Source organism: Erinaceus europaeus, chromosome 7 (genome assembly GCF_950295315.1).
Source record: "Erinaceus europaeus chromosome 7, mEriEur2.1, whole genome shotgun sequence".
In the NCBI taxonomy this organism is placed as follows: Eukaryota; Metazoa; Chordata; class Mammalia; order Eulipotyphla; family Erinaceidae; genus Erinaceus; species Erinaceus europaeus.
Window position 1 is genome coordinate 2,035,375 of NC_080168.1, and position 23,406 is coordinate 2,058,780.

At 57.3% G+C, this 23,406-nt stretch overlaps 2 protein-coding genes across 5 annotated transcripts in view; one reads left to right on the top strand and one right to left on the bottom strand.

Moving 5' to 3' along the window:
* The window catches only part of STK11IP (serine/threonine kinase 11 interacting protein), a 136,687-nt gene that overhangs the window by 74,883 nt on the left and 38,398 nt on the right, over positions 1-23,406 (top strand). The window lies entirely within an intron of this gene.
* The window catches only part of OBSL1 (obscurin like cytoskeletal adaptor 1), a 29,950-nt gene that overhangs the window by 2,576 nt on the left and 3,968 nt on the right, over positions 1-23,406 (bottom strand). For 2 of the 3 annotated variants that reach the window (XM_060193652.1, XM_060193651.1), the window contains exons 2-13: positions 20,454-20,723; positions 20,132-20,383; positions 18,857-19,159; positions 18,453-18,749; positions 14,786-15,058; positions 12,020-12,292; positions 10,098-10,370; positions 6,304-6,576; positions 3,620-3,895; positions 1,983-2,252; positions 1,593-1,865; positions 569-835 (exon numbers count right to left, since the gene is read on the bottom strand). In XM_060193652.1, coding sequence (XP_060049635.1) covers positions 569-835; positions 1,593-1,865; positions 1,983-2,252; positions 3,620-3,895; positions 6,304-6,576; positions 10,098-10,370; positions 12,020-12,292; positions 14,786-15,058; positions 18,453-18,749; positions 18,857-19,159; positions 20,132-20,383; positions 20,454-20,723 — 3,300 coding nt within the window. Of the gene's footprint in view, positions 1-568; positions 836-1,592; positions 1,866-1,982; positions 2,253-3,619; positions 3,896-6,303; positions 6,577-9,006; positions 9,253-10,097; positions 10,371-12,019; positions 12,293-14,785; positions 15,059-18,452; positions 18,750-18,856; positions 19,160-20,131; positions 20,384-20,453; positions 20,724-23,406 lie in introns of those variants that run through there. The other variant, XM_060193653.1, reaches the window with a different exon arrangement.

The following is a 23,406-nucleotide window of genomic DNA, read 5'->3' on the forward strand; positions in this document are numbered from 1 at the left end:
GGCCGGGGTGGGGATGGAGACCCGGCTGGTGGGCACAAGGACATGCTTGGGGACTCAGGGCCAACGGTTGACATACTGTAGACAAGGTGACCGGGAAGAGGCCACCCAGAAGTGGGGAGGTCCTGGGACAGTGGGGGAGGGGCAGTCAACTGGATGTCACACTTCCAGGTGGACTGCTGGGGCGGGAAGGGCAGGGGACTGAAGCCACCAAAGTCTCTCCAGCCACGCCTGGCTGGGCAGCAGTGCAACTTGACAGGTGACATCAGTCAGCCAGGGACACAGTGGGCTCAGGGGAGAAACAGGGACCCCCATCACACACGGGGAGCAACGTAGGGAGCACACGGGGGCCAGAAGCAGAGTGGTTAGTGAGTGAGTGACAGCCAAGGGGCCCAGAGGGACAGGAGTGGTCAATGGTCAGCAGAGGGGGACTCTCACAGCGCTGTATCAGCTGACCACAAGGCCACAGACATGCTTGGTGGGGGTGGTGGTGGTGGTGCCAGTGGGAGCCACATGCCGAGGGCTCAGCGGTGTCACACCGGTGGGCAGGCGGTGGGCGCTCAGGCCGCACCTCTCACAGTCAGCCTGGCCGCACAGCGCAGGGAGTCGGCGGTGAAGGCCACGCAGCCAGCCTCGGCCAGGCCCAGGCCGTGGAGCACCAGGCGGTAGGTCTGGCCTTCTGCCTGCATGTGGCACTTGGGGCCAGGCTGTAGCAGCACGCCGCCCAGGGCCCACTCCCCGGCCACGCCCTCCTGCGACAGCTCCAGCTGGAAGGTGGCACTGCCCCCCTCCTCAGCCATCACGTCTTCCAGGGGTTGTAGTACCTTCAGCTGCCTCGCTGTGGGGGAGACAGGAGAGAGCGGGGCTGGTGGCCGAGGCTTAGGGGCTCAGGGAGCTTACGCGCCCTTTGACCCTGACTGCAGTTTCCTGGGCACCTGGGGCACCAGTCACAGAACGGACCTAGAACGGACCTGGGTTCTAGGTCAGGCTCCCCTCCTGCAGCGGCGGGGAGACTTCAGAGCAACAAAGGGCTCTTTCTACAGGTGTCTCTTTCTCTCCTTCTCTGTCTCCTCCATCCCTCTCAATTTCTTTCTGTCCTATCAAACAAAATTAAGGGGGGGGCAGTATGTGCGAAGCACAAGGACTGGACCGGTATAAAGATATAAAGATCCCGGCTCCCCACCTGCAGGGGAGTCGCTTCCCAGGCGGTGAAGCAGGTCTGCAGGTGTCTGTCTTTCTCTCCCCCTCTCTGTCTTCCCCTCCTCTCTCCATTTCTCTCTGTCCTGTCCAACAACAACAACAAAGAACAAGGGCAACAAAGGGGGAAAAAATAGCCTCCAGGAGCAGTGGGTTCGTAGTGCAGGCACCGAACCACCGTGATAACCCTGGAAACAATAAATAAATTTAAAAAAAAGGGGGGGGGAGAAATGGCCACAGAGAAAATAGCACGCATGGAGCCCCAGGATAACTCTGGCAGAAAAAAGGAAGGGAGGGAGGAAAGGGAGGAAAAGAAATGCTCTGCACTGAGCACCTTGGTGGGGGCGGTCTGCGGGGCGCCCCATGTGGAGTGCGGGGGGGTGGGGTGGTGCACTCACGCCTCACGCTGAGCCTGGCCAGGGTGCGGTCGTGGGAGCTCTCACAGCCATAGGTGCCCTGGTCGGCCAGCAGGACACCGTGGATACAGAGTCGGTGGAGGCAGCCCTCCTGGGTCACTGCCAGGCGCTGGTCGGAGGGGAGGGGCTCCTGGCCGCGAACCCAGCACACCGAGCCCGCCGCACCCACGTGGTCGGTCTCCGCCTCCAGGCAGACCTCCTGGCCTTCCTCTGTGCATACATCCTGCAGCTTCCGCAGGAACAGCAGCTCCTTTTCTGGGGGTGGGGTGGGGCGTCATAGGTTTAGGGGAGGGACATGCTTCTAGAGGACACCCCCCACTCATGGGCCTCCAGGATGGGTTCAGGGAACAAGGCCAATCCACCCCAACCCACCTCGGACGTGCAGGCGGGCGGTCGTGGCCGTGTCCCCGGCTTGGGCGGTCACTGTCCCAGCGTCTGCTGGTCGGCAGCCCCGCAGGGTCAGCGTGCGGCTGGAACCGCTTTTCGCCACCTGCAGCAGGGGCCCCGGGGTGACAGGGTCCCCGCGCAGTAGCCAAGTGACCTCCGCGTGGGGGGGCGACACTTCACATCTGAATGTGGCATCCTCGCCCTCCTGGACTGTCAGCGGGGTCAGCTCCGAGAGCAGCTTGGTGGGCAGGGCTTCTGGAGGGAACCAGAGGGGCGAGACTGGCCTGAGGTCCCCTTCTCCTTCCCAACCATCATCACTCATCATCATTATTACCACTATCATCATCATTATTATTGCCACCAGGGTTATCACTGGTGCGAGTTGCCTGCTGTATGAATCCACAGCTCCTGGTGTCCATTTTTCCCCTTTTATTCTATTTCATTTATTTTATTTGAGAGAAAGATCGGAGCCCTGCTCAGTTCTGGCGGATGGTGATGCTAGGGATTGAACCTGGGGTCTCGGAGCCTCAAACAGGAGAGACTTTTACAGACCCTTATACTTTCTCCCCAGCCCTTTCTATTTTTATTTGATAGGACAGAAAGAAAATGAGGGAGGAAGAGGAAACAGAAAGGCAGAGAGACACCTGCAGACCTGCTTCATCTGCTTGTGAAGCCGCAGTTGAGCAGGGACGTGAACCCAGGTCCTTGTGCGTTGATTGTAATGTGTGCGCTCAACCAGGTGCGCCACCACTTGGCGCCCTCCACCTTTTCTTGAAGCTACAGGACCCCCCTCCCCAGTTACTTATCAAACCTTTCCTGGGAACCTCCTGGGTGGTGGGGGCCTTGGGGGTGTCCCCAAGGACAAGGGGGCACACCCCACTGCCAACACTCCATCCTGGCCTGACACCCTCCCCCCCAACAGAAACAGATCATCTGCTCCATCCCTTGCTTTGCACAGTCAGCTGTCAGCCAAGCACTAGCCCTCCACCTTATTTATTTACTGGATAGACACAGAAATCAAGAGAGGAGAGAGGAGAGAAGAGAGAGAGAGAGAGAGAGAGAGAGAGGGAGAGAGGTGGAACTGTAGCTCTGCTCCACCATTTAGGAAGCTTCTTCTCCTGCAGGTGGGGACTAGGGGCTTGAACCTGGGTCTTTTTACATGGTTAACATATGTGCTCAGCCAGAAGCATCACCACCTGGCCCCTAGGCTCCCCTCATCTCGCCCCCCACTTCAGAATTGGGGCCCAGAGAGGCTGAGCAACACAGCAGCGTCACCCCATTACAGGAGAGAAGCCAAGCTGAGGCCTAGTGGTGGCCCTTGCTTTCATCCTATTTGAGGGTTCCTGGGAAGGGTGTCCCAAGTCCTCCTCAGAGAACACAGCACCTGTCTGTGGGGTTAGACCTGGGGGTCACCGCCAGGGAGCAGGGTGTGGGGATGCACGGGCTCAGGAGAGGTGAGCCGGGATGTATGGATTTGGGGGCTTTTCTGGGGCATTGAAAAGCTGAGACTTGGGGCCCCGGGGAGACCCCAATCCTGCAGGCAGGCTGGCGTGGGGCAGTGCCGCAGCCCTGGGGGGAAACCCTGCCTCGTCCCCCATCCAAGCAGCCGGCGGAGCACCCACCTGCCAGGCTGACATTGAAGGTGACGGCATCATGGCGGGTCTCACACACGTACTCGCCGGCGTCCTCGGGCCTCGCGCAGGGCAGGGTCAGGGTGCGAACGGCCCCCTCGGCACCCAGCAGCAAGGCGGCGGACGCATCCACCTCCAGCCCGTCCTTGAGCCAGCGCACCCGGGAGCCTGTGGGGGCCACCTCGCAGCACAGTTCCACATGCTCCTGTGTCTGGAACTGCAGGTCCAGGGAGCGGGTGGCCGGGCACACGATCTTCTCTGGGGGGGCTGGGGGTGCACAGGCAGGGAAGTGGTGGGGACACTCGGGCCCAGCCACTGGGCCTCCCCCTGCCTCTGGGGCAATGCTCAGCCCTCTCGGGTCAAAGCTTCAAATGCCCACCCAGCCCGTGAGTGCTGACTGCATGCCAGGTGCTCGGTGCAGCTGGTGCACAGGGCAGGTGCTCCCTCAGCCCTCCCAGGCCTCCTCAGGAGATGTGCTCCCCCAGACTTTGCTTTATAGACCAGGATGCCTCCGGGAAGTGACTGGCCCATGGGCACATGGCCAGAAAGAGGTGGACCCCCTCCCCCTGGCCCTGAGGCCACCTCTCCCTGCGGTCCTCACTCCACCGCCTGGAAAGCCAGCTCCACTCACACTTCTTCTAAAGATTTATTTTACTCATTCATTCATTTATTTATTGCCACCAGAGTTATCACTGGGGCTCAGTGCCAGCTCCCAGTGGCTCATTTTTTCTTTATTTCTATTTTATTGGATAGGGTAGAGGAACAGTGAGAGGAGGGGGAGATAGAAAGGGAGAAAGAGGCATCTGCAGCCCTGCTTCACTGCTTATGAAGCTTCCCCCCTGCAGGTGGGGGGCTGGGGCTAGAACCTAGGTCCTTATGCACGGTAATATGTGCACTTAATTGGGTGCACCACCAGCAGGCCCCCTAAAGATTTCATTTATTGAGGCTGGGTGGTGGCATACCAAGCAGAACACACTAGTTACCATGCCCGAGGACATGTGTTCAAGCCTCTGGTCCCCACCTGCAGTGGGGAGACTTCATTAGTGGTGGAGCAAGGCTGTAGGTGTCTCTCTCCTCCTTCCACCCCTCCCTATTTCTTTTTGTTTCTATCCAAAAAGAAAGAGAGAAAAAAAGAGTCGGGCGGCAGCACAGCAGGTTAAGTGCAGGTGGTGCCAAGAACAAGGACCAGCGCAGGGATCCCAGTTCGAGCCCCTGGCTCCCCACCTACAGGGGAGTCGCTTCACAGCGACTCTTTCTCTCCCCCCGTCTTCCCCTCCTCTCTCCGTTTCTCCCTGTCCTATCCAAGAACGACAACATTATTAACTACAACAATAAAACAACAAGAGCAACAAAAAGGGAATAAATAAATAAATAAAATTTCAAAGAAAGAAAGGGCCTCTAGGAATGGTGGAGTCATCATGTACACACTGAGGCTTAGTGATAAAATCTCGGGGCAGGGGGCGGGGTGGTTGAGCACCCAGTGAGGCACACAAAGTACTATGTGCAAGGATCTTGGTTCAAGCCCCCGGCTCCCCGCCTGCAGGAGGACGCTTTACAAGCAGTGAAGCAGGTCTGCAGGTGTCTATCTTCCTTTCGCCTTCTCTATCCCTCCCTCCTCTCTCAGTTTCTCTGTCCTGTCCAATAAAATGGAAAAAAAAAAAAAGGCTGCCAGGAGCAGTGGATTCACAGCGCTGGCACTGAGCCTCAGTGACAACCCTAGAGGAAAAAAAGAAAAACAAAGAAAGAAAATCTTGGGGCCGGGTGGTGGTGGCGCACCTGGTTGAGCGCACGTTACAGTGCACAAGAGCAGGGGGAAAGCTTTGGGAGTGGAAAAGCAGTGTTGGAGGTGTCTGTCTCTCTCCCTCTCAATCACCCCCTTTTCTCAATTTCTGGCTGCCTCTATACAATAATAAATACATAAAGATAATAAAAAAGAAAAAAGAAAGGAAATCTTATTTATAAGGGCCGAGCAGTGGTACGTCCAGTTGAGTGCACACATGACAACGCACAAGGACCCGGGTTCCCTACTCTTCACCCGCACGGGGACACTTCATGAGTAGTGAAGCAGGTCTGCAGGTGTCTTATCTTTCTTTCTGCCCTTTCAATTTATCTCTGTCCTATCCACTAAAATAGAAAGAAAAAAAAAGGGGGGAAATGGCTGCTGGGAGCAGTAGATTTGTTGCTCTGGCCCCAGCAGCAACCCTGGTGGGGAAAAAAAAAAAGAATCTTATTTGTTAACAAAAGAGGAAAAAAGAACCAGAGAACCACTCTGGCACTTGAGGTTCTGGGGATCGGAGCGCACACTCTCAAAGCCAGCACTACTCACTGGGCCACCTCCTGGGCAGCTCTCGCACCTACGTTGTCTGTCTGTCTGTCTGTCGTCTCCCTCACTAGGTCACGAAGACAGACGACTTTCTCTTCTGGAATCACTCCCACGTCTTGGCATCTAGCACAGTGCTGAGCTCCTACTTGTTCAGTTAGTACTAGCTGAGTGGATGAATGAATGAATGAATGAATGAGTGCTTCTCACAGCTGGGCTCCTTGGGTCATGGTTACTGAGGAAGAGGAAGTTGGAGGAGGAGTGGGACCGACAAGGGCGCCCCCAAAATGTGGGCAGCAGAGGGTTGGCTGAACCTCCCACCTGGCCGTCACCCCAGGGAGCCCCCCCTGCCCACCTGTGACAGTGACTGTGAAGAAGGCCGAGTCATCCCCGGCATCACACACGAACTCGCCGCCGTCGGGGGGCTGGGCGGCGGGCAGCACCAGGCGGCGGTGGGGACCCTCGCTCTCCAGCACCAGGGCCCCGCCCTCCTCCACCTCCAGCCCGTCCTTGTACCAACACACGGGGGCGTCCTCGCGAGACAGCTGGCAGCTCAGCACCACGCGCTCCCCGCTCTCGGCCAGCAGGGTCACCTCGTCCTGGGGGTGCAGGATGTGCACAGGGGGCTCTGCAGAGGGGCGACCGCTGGGTCACACAGCCGCCTGCCTGCCTGGAGTCCCCTCTCCCCGGAAAGGGAGGACCAGAGGCATTGGGGACGGGGGGGGGGGGCTACTATGTCCAGTCTGCTCCGGAAATGGTGAATCTGTCATGCCTTCTCCCCCCGAGAGTCTCCACAGGGCACTGCTGTAATCAATCACATTGGCGTGTCTGCAGTGTAACAGGAAGAGAGAGGAGAGAGAGAAACGGAGACAGAGAGGGGAGGAGGGACAAAGAAGGAGAGAAAACACACACACACACACACACACACACACACACACACACGCTGACCCCAGGGAAGGGTGATAAAAGCAAAGACACAACTTAACAGTAGCTAAACTAAGGCTTTGCTGAGATGACCGAGTACCAGGCTTGCAGCAAGCCTTCAGAGTTCTAAATTCTGAAACTGACTAAGGGGCCGTGTGTCAGCGAGGGCAGACGCTTACATGGGACTCCCCCGGGCTCCAGGAGCAGCCGTCAGCACTCCACACATTAGCCCTCACAGCAACCCGGGCAAGTAGGGTTTTTCCTTTTTTTTTTTCATCACTAGTAGTTGACAGCACTGGGTCGGTTTTTTCAGAGAGGAGAGAAAGGGTTGAGTGGTGGTGCACTCAGTAGAGCGCACGTTACCATGCACGAAGACACAGGTTTAAGCCCTCGGTCCTCACCTCCAGGATCAGTGCTGCGGATGTCTTTCTCTGTCTCTTCCTCCCTCCCTCTTCACCTTTTTGTCTCCTTTCTCTCTCCTTTTCTCTGTCTCTTTCTCCCTCCCCCTTTCCTTCTGTCTCTATATTAAAAATAAATAAGTAAATAAAAATGAAGGACTTAGAAGGAGACAGCAGCCTGGGAGCTGGTACAGGGGATAAAATGTTGAAATCTGCAGCATGGGGTCCAGAGTTTGATCCCCGGCACTGTGTGTGCCAGAGTGATGCTTTGATATTTTCTTTCCTCTTCAAAGTAATTTTTTTAAATGAGAGGAGAGGGAGAGGCCATAGTAGTGAAGCTACCACCCCTAGGGCCCTGGGGGCCCAGCTTGAACCTGGGTGGCCACATAGTGAAGGTGAGGGAGTATTTTTTCTCTATTTTTCCAGACAACAGAGGTGCAGAATGACCGAGTGACCCTCAGGACCACAGCTGCACCTGCTCCAGCCCAGAACTGCCGCCCGCTGGAGAGATGCTCCGTGCAGGCCCAGGGGCCCCTCTTCGACTGTTGACACTCTCATGCCTCTACAGGGAGGGTTCGCATCTACACTGGAGAGCTCAGGGGCGCTGAGTGCTGTCTGCCCATGCTGGGGGCACCTGGCCGCCCCTGCAGTCTTTCGGCCTCCAGGACACCTCGGAGCTCCTTGACTCTCTGGCCCCCTTGTGGCCAGGCGCGGAACTGCGCGCTCCCTCCGCGGTCATTCAGGCCTGGGGTTTCGGCCAAGGCGAGGGCAGACGTGTCCACCAGCACACACTCCGCCGGGCCTCCGCAAGGAAGCCACATCCCTCATGGGCTCGCCCTGGAGGAGGCAGGCTGGTTCTCTGGGGACCCAGCAAGCAACGGGAGAGGGGACAGGATGGCTGGGGCACAGGGATGGGAGGGGGCTCTTGATTCTCTCTGGGGTGAACTTTCTGGTGAAGAGTCTGGTGGCCAAGAGTGGTCAGAAGCATGTGTGCCTGTGGCCATGGAGTCTTGCCAGGATTGGGGGAAAGGTGGGTGGTGGGAGAGGCTGGAGGATTCACTGCCAGCTGGGGCAGGGCAGGGACTGGGGGCAGGTGAAGGGGGGGGCAGGGGCAGGGGGCTGGGCTTAGGGCTCAGGGGGCTGGGGAATAGGGGGCCTGGGGCAGGGTAGGGCAAAGGGGGCTGGGGGCAAGAGGCCTGGGGGCCTGGGACAGGGCAGGGAGCTGGGGCATGTGGCAAGGGGTTGGGGTTGGCAGGTAGGAGAGTCACTCCAGGGTAGCCCGTAGGCATCTTCTGTGCTGCCCAGAGCTGCCAAGCCCCTGTAGTGCCCCCCAAACCCCCTTACCCCCTAGACTTAACACGCTGGACAAACACTATGGGCTGCCATCTCCCCAGACCACAGCAAGGAGCCAGCGCCACTTCCAAGGTCCCCGCGTGCTCTTCCTGCTTCAAACCCGACCCCCACACCTCCACTTCACCGTCCCCTCCTCAGCCTGGCCCCCCAGAGCTGCCTGATACCCTTCCTTCCTTGCTGCTCATGGGGAGGAGGGAAGAGCGCCCCCAGCCTTGGGCACCTGCCAATCCAAGCCCGATGCAGGAGCTCACGCCCGCAGGATCCTTGTGGATTTTCCCTCCACGGACCCACGGCCACCACGGCACCCCGGCAGGGTGGGGATACCCCCTGCCCGGTCCCCTCAGCCCTAGTCCCTCACAGCACTCGCCAGGTGTCACTGTGCGTGGATTCTGCGTGTGTTTATTGAGGCAGCGTGGGGCTGGGGGTGTTGGGAAGCAGGAAGGAGAGGGGGGCAGAGGAATACGGCCCTGACCCCCTGCCTTTATGGGGGAGGAGGGGCAGCTGCTACTCAGCGCCAGCCGAGCGTCGCCACGGGGGGAAGCGGGACCAGAGGTGCTGGGTCTTTGGCTTTCTCAAGAGGACGCCTAGCTCCGGGCTGTTATGGGAGCCGTCCTGCCCTTGGTAAGACTCTGTGGGTCAAACAGAAGAAGTCTGCAGGCGGCCTGGGGACGAGGGGCGGGGACAGCCCGAGTGCGCCCCCCTGGGGAAGGGGCTGCCTCCTGGCTAGACTCAGGAGGCAGAGCAGCAGGGGTACCCCTGGAGCACCACCTTCCAGGGCCACGGAGCTGGGGAGGAGCCTGCTTCAGACTCTGGGCCCTGGGCTCCTTGGGACAGGGACTCCCTCCATTCACCCACAGCCCCCGCCCCAGGCTCTCCAGGGCTCAGTCCCTAAGCAATTCGTCCACAGGCCCTCAGGGTGCTGGCTCTGGGCTCCCAGGACTCTGTCCCCCCCACCCAGGGCACCTCCACCCACAGCCTCTCACCCCAGGGTGCTGGCCCTGGGCTCCCAGGACTCTGTCCCCCCCACCCAGGGCACCTCCACCCACAGCCTCTCACCCCAGGGTGCTGGCCCTGGGCTTCCAGGACTCTGTCCCCCCCATCCAGGGCACCTCCACCCACAGCCTCTCACCCCAAGGTGCTGGCTCTGGGCTCCCAGGACTCTGTCCCCCACCTCAGGGCACCTCCACCCAGAGCCTCTCACCCCAGGGTGCTGGCTCAGGGCTCGCAGGACTCTGTCCCCCACCTCAGGGCACCTCCACCCAGAGCCTCTCACCCTAGGGTGCTGGCTCTGGGCTCCCAGGACTCTGTCCCCCCCACCCAGGGCACCTTCACCCACAGCCTCTCACCCCAGGGTGCTGGCTCAGGGCTCCCAGGACTCTGTCCCCCCACCCAGGGCACCTCCACCCACACAACCCCCCTGACTCCAGGCTCCCAGGGCTCAGCCCTCCCCTCTCTGAGGCCGGCTGGGCAGCACCTGTCACGGTGAGGGTGAAGGAGGCGGCCTCGCGGTCGATCTGGCACAGGTACTCGCCCGAGTCCTCCAGCTGGACGGCAGGCAGCACCAGCCGGCGTACGGCGTCCTCCTGCTGCAGAAGCAGAGCCTCGCTCTGCACCACGTCCACGCCATCCTTGGTCCAGCGCACCTCAGCCCAGGGCCGGCACAGCTCACACGTCAGCACCACCCGCTCTAGGCGCACAGCCGCCACAAACACCTTGCCGCTGGGGTACACGATCCAGGAGGACACGTCTGGGGGGCCAGGAGGGAGGGGCGGACGGTGGGAAAGCATCAGGGAAGGAGGTGAGCTGTGTCCGCGGACGCTGGACCGTCTCTTGCAGCTGGGGACGCAGCCGTGGGCAGCAAAGCACAGGGGCCATGGAGGGGCAGGGGCGGCTCTTCAGGCCGAGCTGGGGGCTTCTGGAGGCCACTGAGCACACTGTCTGGTCCATCTGGCCCAGCCCCTGCCCCAGCTCAACGACCATCCCTAAGGGCCCCCCCTGGGCTGGTGCCTCGGGAGCCCTGAGATGGCGGTGCGTTCCCGGGACTCACATCAGGAGTTCACAGAAATGCAGCTTTTGCTGCCCAGGAGGCGGTGCAGGGGCTGGAGCTCTGGACTTCCAAGCTTGAGGCCCCCAGTTCAAACCCCTGACATCACTAAGGCCAGAGTGATGCTCTGGTTCTCCCTCCCTCATAAATAAGTCAAGAAATAATTAAAAATAAAATAATAATATAATAATAAAAATAAATTAAAAAGTCAGTAAATAAGTCAATCTTTTAAACACATTTAAGTTATTTTAATGAGAAGAGAGTGCTGTACAGAGAGAGAGATAGTGAGAGAGAGAGGGAGTGAGGGAGAGGGAGAGAGAGAGAAAGGGGGAGTGAGGGAGAGGGAGAGAGAGAGGCAGAGAGAGAGAGAGAGAGAGAGAGAGGGAATCGCCAGAACAGTGTTCAGCTCTGATGCTGGGATTGAACCTGAGACCTCAGTGCCTGAGGCAGGAGAGTCTTTTTGCAGAACTATGATGCTGTCTCCCCAGCCCAAATAAGTCAGTCTTTTAAGGAAATACATTTTGGGGTTGAGCAGTGTCCTGGTCTTCCTCTCTCTTTCATTACAATAAATTATTTTTTAAAAAAGCGGAGGTGGTGGTGATGGCCCGGTAGAGAGCACACACTACAGTGCCCAAGGACCTGGTTTCAAGCCCCGGCTCCCCACCTGCAGGAGAACCGCTTCACACAGGTAGTGAAACAGGTCTGCAGGTCTCTCTCTCCCTCTCCCTCTCTCCCTCCCTCCCTCTTTTTTTTTTTTTTTTCCTTCCAGGGTTATTGCTGGGCTTGGTGCCTGCACCATGAATCCACTGCTCCTGGAGGCCATTTTTCCCTCTTTGTTGCCCTAGTTGTTGCAGCCTCGTTGTGGTTATTATTGCCATTGTTGACGTTGCTTTGTTGTTGGATAGGACAGAGAGAAATGGAGAGAGGAGGGGAAGACAGAGAGAGAGGGGAGAGAAAGACAGACACCTGCAGACCTGCTTCACCACCTGTGAAGCGACTCCCCTGCAGGTGGGGAGCGGGGGGGCTGGAATCGGGATCCTTAAGCCGGTCCCTACGCTTTGCTCCACGTGCGCTTAACCCACTGCGCCACCGCCCGACTCCCTCTCCCTCCCTCTTTTATCTCCCCTTTCCCTCTCAATTTCTGTCTCTATCCAAAATAAATAAGTAAAATACTTTCCAAAATCATTTTTTGTCTGCACTCACTGGAGTTCAGGGTGCAGCTGACAGTTTGGGGATGAGGTGGGGAGGTGTCGGACCTGCTGGGGGCAGGGAAACAGGGGCAGGGCGTGAAGTGACCCCTCCCTCTCCCCCACACCCTGCGCCCTGCCCTCCCCCCCCCAGCCCCGTCCCACCTGTGATGGTGACTGTGAAGTAGGCGCGCTCCTCTCCCGCCTCACACTGAAACTCTCCGCCGTCGGGGGGCTGGGCGGCGGGCAGCACCAGGCGGCGGTGGGGACCCTCGCTCTCCAGCACCAGGGCCCCGCCCGCCTCCACCTCCAGCCCGTCCTTGTACCAACGCACCGGGGCGTCCTCGCGAGACAGCTGGCAGCTCAGCACCACGCACTCCGAGGTGATGGCGTGCACGAACACGTGCTCCCGGGGGTCCAGGATGTGCACCGGGGGGTCTGCAGGTAGGAGCGGGGTGCAGGGGTCCAGGATGTGCAGGGGGGGTGTCTGCAGGGGGGGCGGGGCGCAGGGGTCCAGGATGTGCACGGGGGGGGGGAGCGGGGCGCAGGGTCCAGGATGTGCACGGGGGTCTGCAGGTGGGGGCGGGGCGCAGGGGTCCAGGATGTGCACGGGGGGGGTCTGCAGGTGGGGGCGGGGCGCAGGGGTCCAGGATGTGCACCCTGGGGGGGGTCTGCAGGTGGGGGCGGGGCGCAGGGGTCCAGGATGTGCACGGAGAGGGGTCTGCAGGTGGGGGCGGGGCGCAGGGGTCCAGGATGTGCACCCTGGGGGGGGGTCTGCAGGTGGGGGCGGGGTGCAGGGGTCCAGGATGTGCAGGGTGGGGTCTGCAGGTGGGGGCGGGGCTCAGGGGTCCAGGTTGTGCAGGGGGGGTCTGCAGGGGGGGGCGGGGCTCAGGGGTCCAGGATGTGCAGGGGGGGGTCTGCAGGGGAGGGCGGGGCGCAGGGGTCCAGGATGTGCAGGGGGGGTCTGCAGGGGGGGGCGGGGCTCAGGGGTCCAGGATGTGCAGGGGGGGTCTGCAGGTGGGGGCGGGGTGCAGGGGTCCAGGATGTGCACCCGGGGTCTGCAGGTGGGGGCGGGGCTCAGGGGTCCAGGTTGTGCAAGGGGGGGGGGGTCTGCAGGTGGGGTCGGGCCGCAGAGGGGACTCGCACGGACACGCCAGGTCCAGGGCCCAGGAGTCCACACTGGAAGTTCTCCCAGGTGACCCTCCCCTCTTGGGAGGCCATTGGGGCTGCAGCGGGAGATGCTGACAGGGGAGGTGGGTCTCCTGGTGGGACTCAGAGGTCACCGAGGGAGGGGGGGACACAGGAGCCTTTGGGTCACTCTCACAGAGCCTGTGACGCAGGGGGCAGGGGTGGCGCAGGCCTGCTGCGAGTGCCTGAGATCCTGCATGGGCACGAGGGGAGGATGAATTCAGAGCCTCCTGGGGCAGCCACCTCTATAGGGAGAGACCGCCACACACACCCCCACCCACCCCCACCCACCCCGGGGCACAGGGTGCATTCAGACAGGGCCTGCAGGAGCCCTTGGCTGGAACAAGACCACACTCCACATGAGGTTCCCAGGCTCTGTCCTGGGTTTTATTTTTAATTTTTAGTTTTATATTTTTAAATTTTTATTGAGCTCTGCCCACCTCTGGTTTATGATGGTGCTGGGGATTGAACCTAGAACACTGGAGCCTCAGGCAGGAGAGTCTTTCTGCACAATTATTATGATTATTTTTTAAATATTTATTTATTCCCTTTTGTTGCCCTTGTTGTTTTACTGTTGTAGTTATTATTGTTGTTGTTGGATAGGACAGAGAGAAATGGAGAGAGGAGGGGGAGACAGAGGGGGGGGGAGAAAGACAGATACCTGGGGAGTCGGGCTGTAGTGCAGCGGGTTAAGCGCAGGTGGCACAAAGCACAAGGACGGGTGGAAGGATCCCGGTTCGAGCCCCCGGCTCCCCACCTGCAGGGGAGTCGCTTCACAGGCGGTGAAGCAGGTCTGCAGGTGTCTGTCTTTCTCTACCCCTCTCTGTCTTCCCGTCCTCTCTCCATTTCTCTCTGTCCTATCCAACAACAATGACAACAATAATAACGACAATAATAAAAAAAACAAGGGCAACAAAAGGGAATAAATAAATAAAATAAATATTAAAAAAAAGAAAAAGACAGACACCTGCAGACCTGCTTCACCGCTTGTGAAGTGACTCCCCTGCAGGTGGGGAGCCGGGGGCTCCAACCGGGATCCTTATGCCTCCTTGCGCTTTGTGCCACGTGCGCTTAACCCGCTGTGCTACCGCCTGACTCCCTCAGCACAATTATTCTGCCATCTCCCCCACACTGTCCTGGGCATTCTAGTGGGGGAGCATATGCACTGACAGCTAGCTTCTGGGGATGAAGTGGAAGCAGTCAGACCCATGGACCCCGACTGACTGCCTGCCTGGGCTGGGACAGGCACCATCCTGGGTGTGAACCCAGTTGGGGTATCTGTTGACTGTGTGACCATGGACTAGTCACCAACTTCTCTGGGCCCCCTGTTTCTTCACCCATGAACTGTAGGTTCACTGCCCTTCCTCTAGCAGTGGAGATTAAATGAAAAAGGATGTGCTTTATTGGTGGCACACCTGGTAGAGTGCACATATCACAGTGCACAAGGACCTGGGTTGAAGCCCCTGGTCCCCACCTGCAGTGGGGCAGCTTCACGATTGGTGGAGCAGGGCTGCAGGTGTCTCTCTTTCTCTCTCCCTATCTCCTCCTCCTCTCTCAGTTTCTCATTTTCCTATCAAATAAAGAAGAGAGAGTAGGGGCAAAGTGATGCAACCATGTCCACTGCTACTAGCTCCTCCCTGGAGCCACCCTGCCCCCATCAGCAGGTGAATTGAGGGGCAGGGTCTGCAGGCCCTCAGCCTCAGCCTCAGCTGGCAGCCCCCCGGCCGGCCCCGGGGCTCCTACCTCGCACAGTGACGCTGAAGAAGGCGGACACCCCCTCCGTCCGGCACTCGAACTCGCCACTGTCATCCAGGGCGGCCTTGGGCAGGACCAGGCGGTGCCTGCGGCCGTCCACGCTCACAGCCAGGGCCTCGCTCTCTTGCACCGGCCGCCCGTCCTTGTACCAGCGCGCAGGGAAGTCCGCCCGGGACAGCTCGCAGGTTAGCACCGCCCGCTCCGAGGTGGTGAAGCTCAGGCACACGCGCTCCTGGGGCTTCAAGATGTGCACGGGGCTCTCTGTGGGAGAGACGGCAGTCTCAGCTTGGGGCGCCCCAGGGTCCACTCTGCCCCCCTGGGGTAGGGGCTCAGAGTGAGGGGCGAGCTGCCCGTGCCTTGGGTGGTAGCTGAAGTGTTTGGGGGCCGCCCAGGACAGGGCACAGTGGGCCGAGTGTCGGCTGTTGAGTATGAGGTTTCAAGTCCCACCCCAGCATCGCACGTGCCAGCAAAGGAGTCTACTCTGCTTCCCTCCCTCTCCCCCCACCTCTTCCTCTCATAAAAATCTAATGAGGGGGACGGGGGGTGGTGCACTGGGTTAAGCACACTTAGTACAAAGTGCAAGGATCCTGGTTCAAGCCCCGGGCTCCCCACCTGCAGGAGGGTTGCTTCCCAAGCGGTTAAGTAGGTCTGCAGGTGTCGTTTCTTTCTCTCTCTTTTTAAAATTTTATTTATTTATTTATTTATTTTCCCTTTTGTTGCCCTTGTTTTTTACTGTTGTTGTAGTTATTGTTGTTGTCATTGATGTCGTTGTTGGATAAGACAGAGAGAAATGGAGAGAGGAGGGGAAGACGGAGAGCGGGAGAGAAAGACAGACACCTGCAGACCTGCTTCACCGCCTGTGAAGCGACTCCCCTGCAGGTGGGGAGCCGGGGGCTGGAACCGGGATCCTTATGCCAGTCCTTGGGCTTTGCGCCACCTGCACTTAACCTGCTACACCACCGCCCGACTCCCTCTCTTATCTTCCCCACCCCTCTAATTACTCTCTGTCCTATCAAAAAATTGGGGAAAAAATGGCCACAGGAGCAGTGGATTTGTAGTGCAGGCATGGAGCTCCAGTGATAACCCTGGAGGCAAAAAAAAAAAAAAAAAAAATATATATATATATATATATATATATATATATAGAGAGAGAGAGAGAGAGAGAGAGAGAGAGAGGGAAACAGAGAGAAGCAGTTATAGAAGCCAGACCTCCCACCATAATGTTCCTGGGTCCAGGCTCCCAGAGGGATAAAGAACAGGAAAACTTCCAGTGGAGGGGACGGTGTTGGGAATTGTGTGGAATTGTATCCTCTAATCTCACAGTCTTGTCGATCATTATTAAATTGATTAAAAAAATCTAATGAGAAAGAGATCGAGAGACAGAAAGGGGGTGCTAGGGAGACAGCATCATGGTTCTGCAAAAAGACATTCATGCCCGAGGCTCTGAGGTCCCAGGTTCAATCCTCAGCACCACTATAAGCCAGAGCTGAGAAGTGCTGTGGTCTCTCTCTCTTTCATTGAAATAAGTCAAATAAAATATTTGAGAGAGAGAGAGAGAGAGAGAGAGAGAGAGTGTGTGTGTGTGTGTGTTGGGGCTAGGGAAATAGTGCAACACTTATATGCTTGAGGACCTGGGTTCAATCCCAAGTACTTGGCCACCCCACGCCTCCTCTTTCTCTCAATATATCTTTTAAAGATATATTTATTATTTATTCATGTATTTGTTTTTACCAGAGCCCTGGTCAGCTCTGGCTTTTGGTGGAGCTAGAGGCTGAACCTGGGACTTTTGCTGCCTTAGGAATGAGTCTTTTTTGCGGAAGCATGATGTTGTGTCTGTAGCCCAATATTATTATTTATTTACTTATTTTTGCAGCGACAGAGAGACACTGAGAGAGGAGAGGGAGACATCTGCAGCACAGTGTCACTGTTCATGAAGCACTCCTCCCCTGTAGGTGGGGAGTGGGGGCTTGAACCTGGGTCCTTGTGCACTGTAATGTGTGTACTCAGCCAGGTGTGCCCTCGTCCCCACACCCCCTTCTCTTTCTTCCCCATGTGAAGGTCTCATATGGATAGAACAAACTAAACTAAAAAAAAAAAAGTTCTGGGGGATCTGACAAGTGGCTCAGCTGGTAGAGGGCAAGGACCTGGGTTCGAGCCCTGGGTCACCACATGGGGACACCTGAAGGGGGGAAACGTCATGAGGGGTCGAGTGGTGCCAGAGTGTCTCTCCTCTCTCTGAATCTCTCTCCCTCTGTCTCACTGTGTCTCTCACTCGCTAGAGGAGAGTAAGAAGAAAGTAGTCACCAGGAGGGGTGGAGTCCTGCAGGCACTGAGGCCCAGCAGTAACCCTGGAGACAAAACAAACAAACAAACAGATAAACTAAGATTTTGTGACCTGGGGAAGAGAAGTCAGATGCAGAGCCCAGGAAATGCATGTCCGAGGCCCTGGATTCAATTCCACGTACAACATAAGCCACAGTGGAGTGGTGCTCCTGGCTCCTGGCTCTCTCTCTTAATAAAAAGAGAGGCTGAGAGGTGGCACACTCACATTGCCATGCACAAGGATCCAGGTTCAAGCCCCCAGTCCCCACCTGCAGGAGCGGAAGTTTCACAAGTGGTAGAACAGGGCTGCGGGCATCTCTCTGTCTCTCTTTCCCTCTCTCCCTCTTCCCTCTCAATTCCTTTCTGTCCTATCAAATAAAATACATACATACATAAATAAATAAATAAATATATATATATATTAAATTAAATGGGCTGCTGGGGCTGGATGGTTGTGTACCTGATTGGGTACAAACATTACAGTGTGCGAGGATCTAGGTTCCAGGTCCTGGTCCCCAGCTGCAGCAGGGAAGCTTCACGAGAGGTGAAGCAGTGCTGCAGGTGTCTCTGTTTCTCTCCGCTCCTCACCCTTCTCCTTTTAGTTCTCTTTTTCTATAGTAAGTAAATCAATTAACTAAAAAATAAGCATAAATAGAACTTACAAAACATTTGACAGAAAGTTCAGGCTTAACACACACTCTCAGCTCTGAAGAGCAGGGCCTTGGCTGCACAGAAATCCCAGCCTGCCAGACATGCAGACTCTCAGGCCAGTCCCCCCAAGGGGGCCTGGAGATCTGTTTATTTACTTATTTATCAATTTGCCTCTAGTTGCTGGGGCTTGGTGCAGGCACTACGCATCTATTCTTTCTGGTCCTCTCCCTCTCTCTCTCTTTTTCATTTAATAGGACAGAAATTGAGGGGAGGCGGAGGTAGACGGGGAGAGACAGAAGACCCCTGCAGACCTACTTATGAAGCGTTCCCCCTGAAGGTGGAGAGCGGGAACTCGAACTCAGGTCCTTGCATGTGTCCTTGAGCAAAGTACCACATTCGCTTAGCTGGGTGAGTCACCGCCGGTCACTGCGGGCCTGGGAATCTGCATCTTCACCCAGGCCCACAGGAGACTCTGACATGAGCGGTGCTGCAAGCACTGCCCTTGCTAAGTCCTTACTATGCCCACTTCCTGGGGCACAGACCACCCCAAAGCCACAAGCCTGGGGGGGGGCAAGCCCTTCCTGCTGTCCTCACTCACTCACTGGTGACATAGGAATGCCAGAGGCAAGGGCTGGGGGCAGGAGCTGCCTCCAGAGCCCTCAGGGTCCTCTCCAGCACCCACCTTGGATGGTGAGGGCAGCCGAGTCCTGCACTCCCGGGCAGCTGAAGCCCACCAGGGTCCCGCTGTCCCGGTGCCCGACAGCCCGTAGGATAAGCCTGTGTCGCAGGCCCTTATGCTCCATGCGGTAGCGCAGGGCCCCTGGCTCCACCTGGCCCTCAGCCTGGCCGCCTGAGAGCTCTTCTCCGTTCAGAAACCAGGTGCCTGGGATGATGGTGGACAGGTCCAGGGAGAAGACCGCATCCTCTCCGTCATATACCTGCACGTCTTCTAAGCCGGCCACCAGGCGTGCGGTGGGCACTGACGGGGGTGGGGGTGGGGGGTGGACACGGGGCTCAGACTTCAGGGACACGGACACGCAGGGCGGGGGGTGTGGGGAGGGAAGGTGCGGGCGCCCACCCACTCACCCAGGTGGGCCGCCCCGTGGAACAGCACGTGGGGGCTGCGGCCGTGCTGGGTGACGGTGCACACCCGGAAGCGGTAGTCGCCCTCGGCGGGCACGCAGTCCCCCGGTACCTCCACGGCCCCCGCCTTCTCGATGCTGAAGCACTGGACCCAGTCCTCCGAGCCCACCTCCTGCCGCTCCAAGCGGTAGATGTAGGGGGTCTCGGGGGGTGGCTCTGGGGGCTTCCAGGTCAGCAGGACTGTGTTCTTGTGGCCCTTGAACATCTCTGCCAGCACGGGGGGCCCGGGGGGGCTGTGCTTGATGCCTGAGAGGAAGACAGTGTTTGCCTGGAGCTCCCTGCCCTGGCCCCCACAGGATGACTGCCTTCAGTGCCAGGGTCACCAGGACCCCAGCCACTCCCCGCACCCTGGTGAGTCTGCAGGAGCAGGGAAGGATGGGAGGGATGTCCAGGACTCCCTGAAGACCCTCCCTCATGAGTCTGCAGGAGAGTGGGAAGGGGATTCATGGGCCTCCTAGAAGTACCCCCCTCCATGAGTCTGCGAGATCAGGGAAGGGTGAAGGGATGTCTAGGATCTCCCAGTGTCCCCCCTCTACTGTGGTGATTCTGGGGGGGAGGGGGGAGGAGGTTCCCAGAAGCTCCCCCCCACCCTGATGTTTCTGCAGGAACAGGGAAGGGTAGGGGTGTTCTTGGGGACCTCAGATGACCCCCTCCTCTATTTTGATGCGTCTGAAGGAGCAGGGAAGGCTGGGGGGTGTCCTGGGGCCCTAAGATGACCCCCCATCCTGATGAGTCTAGGAGAGCAGGGAAGGCTGGGGGTGTCCTGGATCCTCAGCTGTACTCCTCTCTACTCTGATGATTCTTTTTAAAATATTTATTTATTTATTTATTCCCTTTTATTGCCCTTGTTGTTTTATTATTGTAGTTATTGTTGTTCTTGCTGTTATTGCTGCTGGATAGGACAGAGAGAAATGGAGAGAGGAGGGGAAGACAGAGAGGGGGAGAGAAAGACAGACACACCTGCAGACCTGCCTCACCGCTTGTGAAGTGAGCTCCTGCAGGTGGGGAGCCAGGGGCTTGAACCAGGATCCTTACGCCGGTCCTTGCGCTTTGCACCACCTGCGCTTTGCACCACCGAGCTGCCTGACTCTCTACTCTGATGATTCTGTGGGGCAGGGATGGGGAGTCCCAGCTGCCCCCCACCCTGATGAGTCTGCAGGGGCAGGGGCAGGTGGTCTCTGGGACCCCCGATGTCCCTCTTCCACCCCTCCACCTCACCTTTGACTCTGAGCAGGGTGGTGGTGCGGGAGCTGCCCAGGCTGAAGGTGACCTCACCCGCGTCCTCGCAGGTGACCCCGGGCAGGACCAGGGCATGCATGTGGCCCGAGCTGCTCTGGCACATGGCTGGCAGGTCCTCCCCGTCGCGGCTCCAGCGGCCCTGCGCCCCGGCCTCACGCGTCTCCACCAGCAGCACCGCGTTCTCGCCCTCCAGGACGTCCAGCTTGCGGGGCAGCCGCCTGACGATGGGCCCTGCGAGGCGGTCAGCCCCCTGCCCGGCCAGGCCCGCCGCCCCTGGCCGCACCACCCCCACCCGGCTGACCTCGGACGGTGACCGTGGCCACGGAGCGCACCCGGCCGCGCATCTCGCACAGGTAGACGCCGTCGTCGTCCGCCCGCAGCCGGTGGATGACCAGGCGGCGCACCGCGCCCTCCTCGATCTGCTCGTACTTGCGGCAGGGCAGCAGGCGCTGGTCCTCGCGGAACCAGGCGGTGGGGATGCGCGCGTTGGGCACCCGGCACTCCAGCACCGCGATGCCCTGCTCGCGGCCCTCCACGTCCTGCAGCGGCCGGGAGAAGCGCAGGCGGGGCTCTGCGGAGGGGAGAGGCCAGAGGCTGCGGGCAGGGCCCCCCACCCCCACCCCACCCCCAGCCCACTGCACTGTATAACAGCGCACACATTACCATGCGCGAAGGATCTGGGTTCGAGCCCCAGTTCCCCGGCCTGCAGGGCGACTCCTTTCTTTCACAGAGGTGAAAGCAGGCCTGCAGGTGTCTCTGCCTCACTCCTTCTCTGTCTCTCCCGCCCCTCTCAAAAAGAAAAAGAAAGAAAGAAAGAAAGAAAGAAAGAAAGAAAGAAAGAAAGAAAGAAAAAGAAAGAGGTCCAGGAGGTGCTGCAGTGGATAAAGCATTGATTGGACTTTCCGGGGCAGTGATGTACCAGTTAAGTGCACACTGTACTAAGCGCGTGGACCTGCACAAAGGATCTGGCTTCAAGCTCCCGTTCCCCATCTGCAGTGGGGATACTTCATGAGGCGAAGTGGGTCTGCAGGTGTTTTTCTCTCTCCCTCTCTGTCTCCCCCTCCTCTCTCAATTTCTCTCTGTCCTATCCAATAGAAAAATGAAAAATCAACAAATCAGTAAAAAGGCTGGCAGGAGCATTGGATTCACAGAGCTAACACCAAGGGTCCAATCCCCAGCAGAACATGTACCAGAGTGATGTCTGGTTCTCTCTCTTTCTACCTGTCTTCTTCATGAATAAATAAAACCTTTTTTTTAAAAAAAAGGACCTGAGTTTCCAACTTAGATGCTAGACCCTCATGGTTGAGAAGAACCTCAGGACATCACAGGTGGGGTGAGGAAAGGGGTCTGGAGTGGCAGTGAGGCAGAGGAGCTAAGGGGTAACTTCTTAGCAGAGAAGCCAAGGTGCGTTGTATTTATTTATTTTTATTTGCCCACCAGGTTTATTGCTGGGGCTCTGGGGCTCGGTAGTGGCACAATGAATCCACCACTCCCAGCAGCTATTTCCCCTTCTATTTTCTTTCTTTCATTATTTTTTAAAATATATTTTTAAATATTTATTTATTACCTTTTGTTGCCCTTGATGTCTTATTGTTGTAGTAATTATTATTGTTGTCATTGCTGTCACTGTTGTTGGATAGGACAGAGAGAAATGGAGAGAGGTGGGGAAGACAGAGAGGGGGAGAGAAAGACAGACACCTGCAGACCTGCTTCACCGCCTGGGAAGCGACTCCCCTGCAGGTGAGGAGCTGGGGGCTCGAGCCGGGATCCTTACGCCGGTCCTTGTGCTTTGCACCACATTCCCTTAACCCGCTGTGCTACCGCCTGACTCCCTCTTTCATTATTTTAATAAAAGAGAAACAGAGAGAAAGACACAGAGAAAGACAGGAGCACTGTTCAGGTCTGGTTTATGGTGGTGCCAGATCCTGGTTCGAACCCCTCAGCTCCCCCATCTACAAGGGCTCACTTCACAAGCGATGAAGCAGGCCTGCAGGTGTCTATCTTTCTCTCTCCCTCTGTCTTCTCCTCCTCTCTCCATTTCTCTCTGTCCTGTCCAGCAAAATAGGAAACATGGCCTCCAGGAATACTGGATTCATAGTATAGGCACCGAGCCCTGGTGAAACCCTAGAGCCAAAAAAAAAAAGCGTTGTGTTATCTCTCTCTGTCTCTTTCCCTTTCTAGCTCTGTCTCTCACTATAAACAGAATGGCCACTAGGAGAGATACAGTCGTTCAGGTACCGAGCCCCAGTGATAACCCTGATGGCAATATAAATAATTACATATAGATAATATACTTTGTTTTCTTTTGTTGTTTTTGCCTCCAAGGTTATCACTGGGGCTCAGTCCTGGCACTCCAAATCCACTGCTCTCCCAGTGGTCATTTTCCCTTTTATTATTTTTTTATTTGTTAGAACAGAGAAACACTGACAGAGGAGGAGATAGAGAGGGAGAGAGAAAGAGAGACACCCGCAGACCTTCTTCATAGCGTGTGAAGCACCCTTCCTGCAGGTGGGGCGTGGGGCTCGAACTCTGGTTCTTGTGCGTGGCAGTGTGTGCACTTAACTGGGTGCACTGCCACCGAACCAGTGAGTGTTTTCTTTTTCTTTTTTATTCTTCCCACTCTTCCTCCCCCCCCCCCACACACACCAAAGCCTGGTGTACATACAATTTCACTGCTCCCAACCAATGTTTTTATTCTTTTTATCTCAAGTAGAAGGAGAGACAGAATAAGGAGGGGAGATTCCCAAAACCACTCCGCCTTGGAGCGTCCTCTGGTGCTGGGCATGGTGCTCTCAGGGCTGCTGGGGCTCAGGTCTGGGTGTAGGCTCTGCCGGGTGACCTATCTCTTGGACACAAAATGCATTTTTATAAAAGCAAGCCTAGGGGCTGCATGGTGGCACACCTGGTTGAGCGCACAGGTTATAATGGGCAAGGATCCGGGTTTGAGCCCCCAGTCCCCCACCTGCAGGAGGAAAGCTTTGAGAGTGGTGAAGCAGTGCCGCTGGTGTCTGTCTCTCCCTCTCTGTCTCCCCCTTTCCTCTCGATTTCTGGCTGTCTCTATCCAATAAATAAAATCCAATAAATAAAAAAATACTATTTTTTTTAAAAAAAAGAAAGTTTAAAATAATAAAAATAAAAGCAAACTCAGCAGCTGGAAAGGAGGCTCAGCATGAGTGGTCAGGCCTCGTGTGGGGGAGGCCCTGGCTTTGATCCCCAGCCCCACAGATGACAGTATAAGCAGTGCTGCTCTGTCC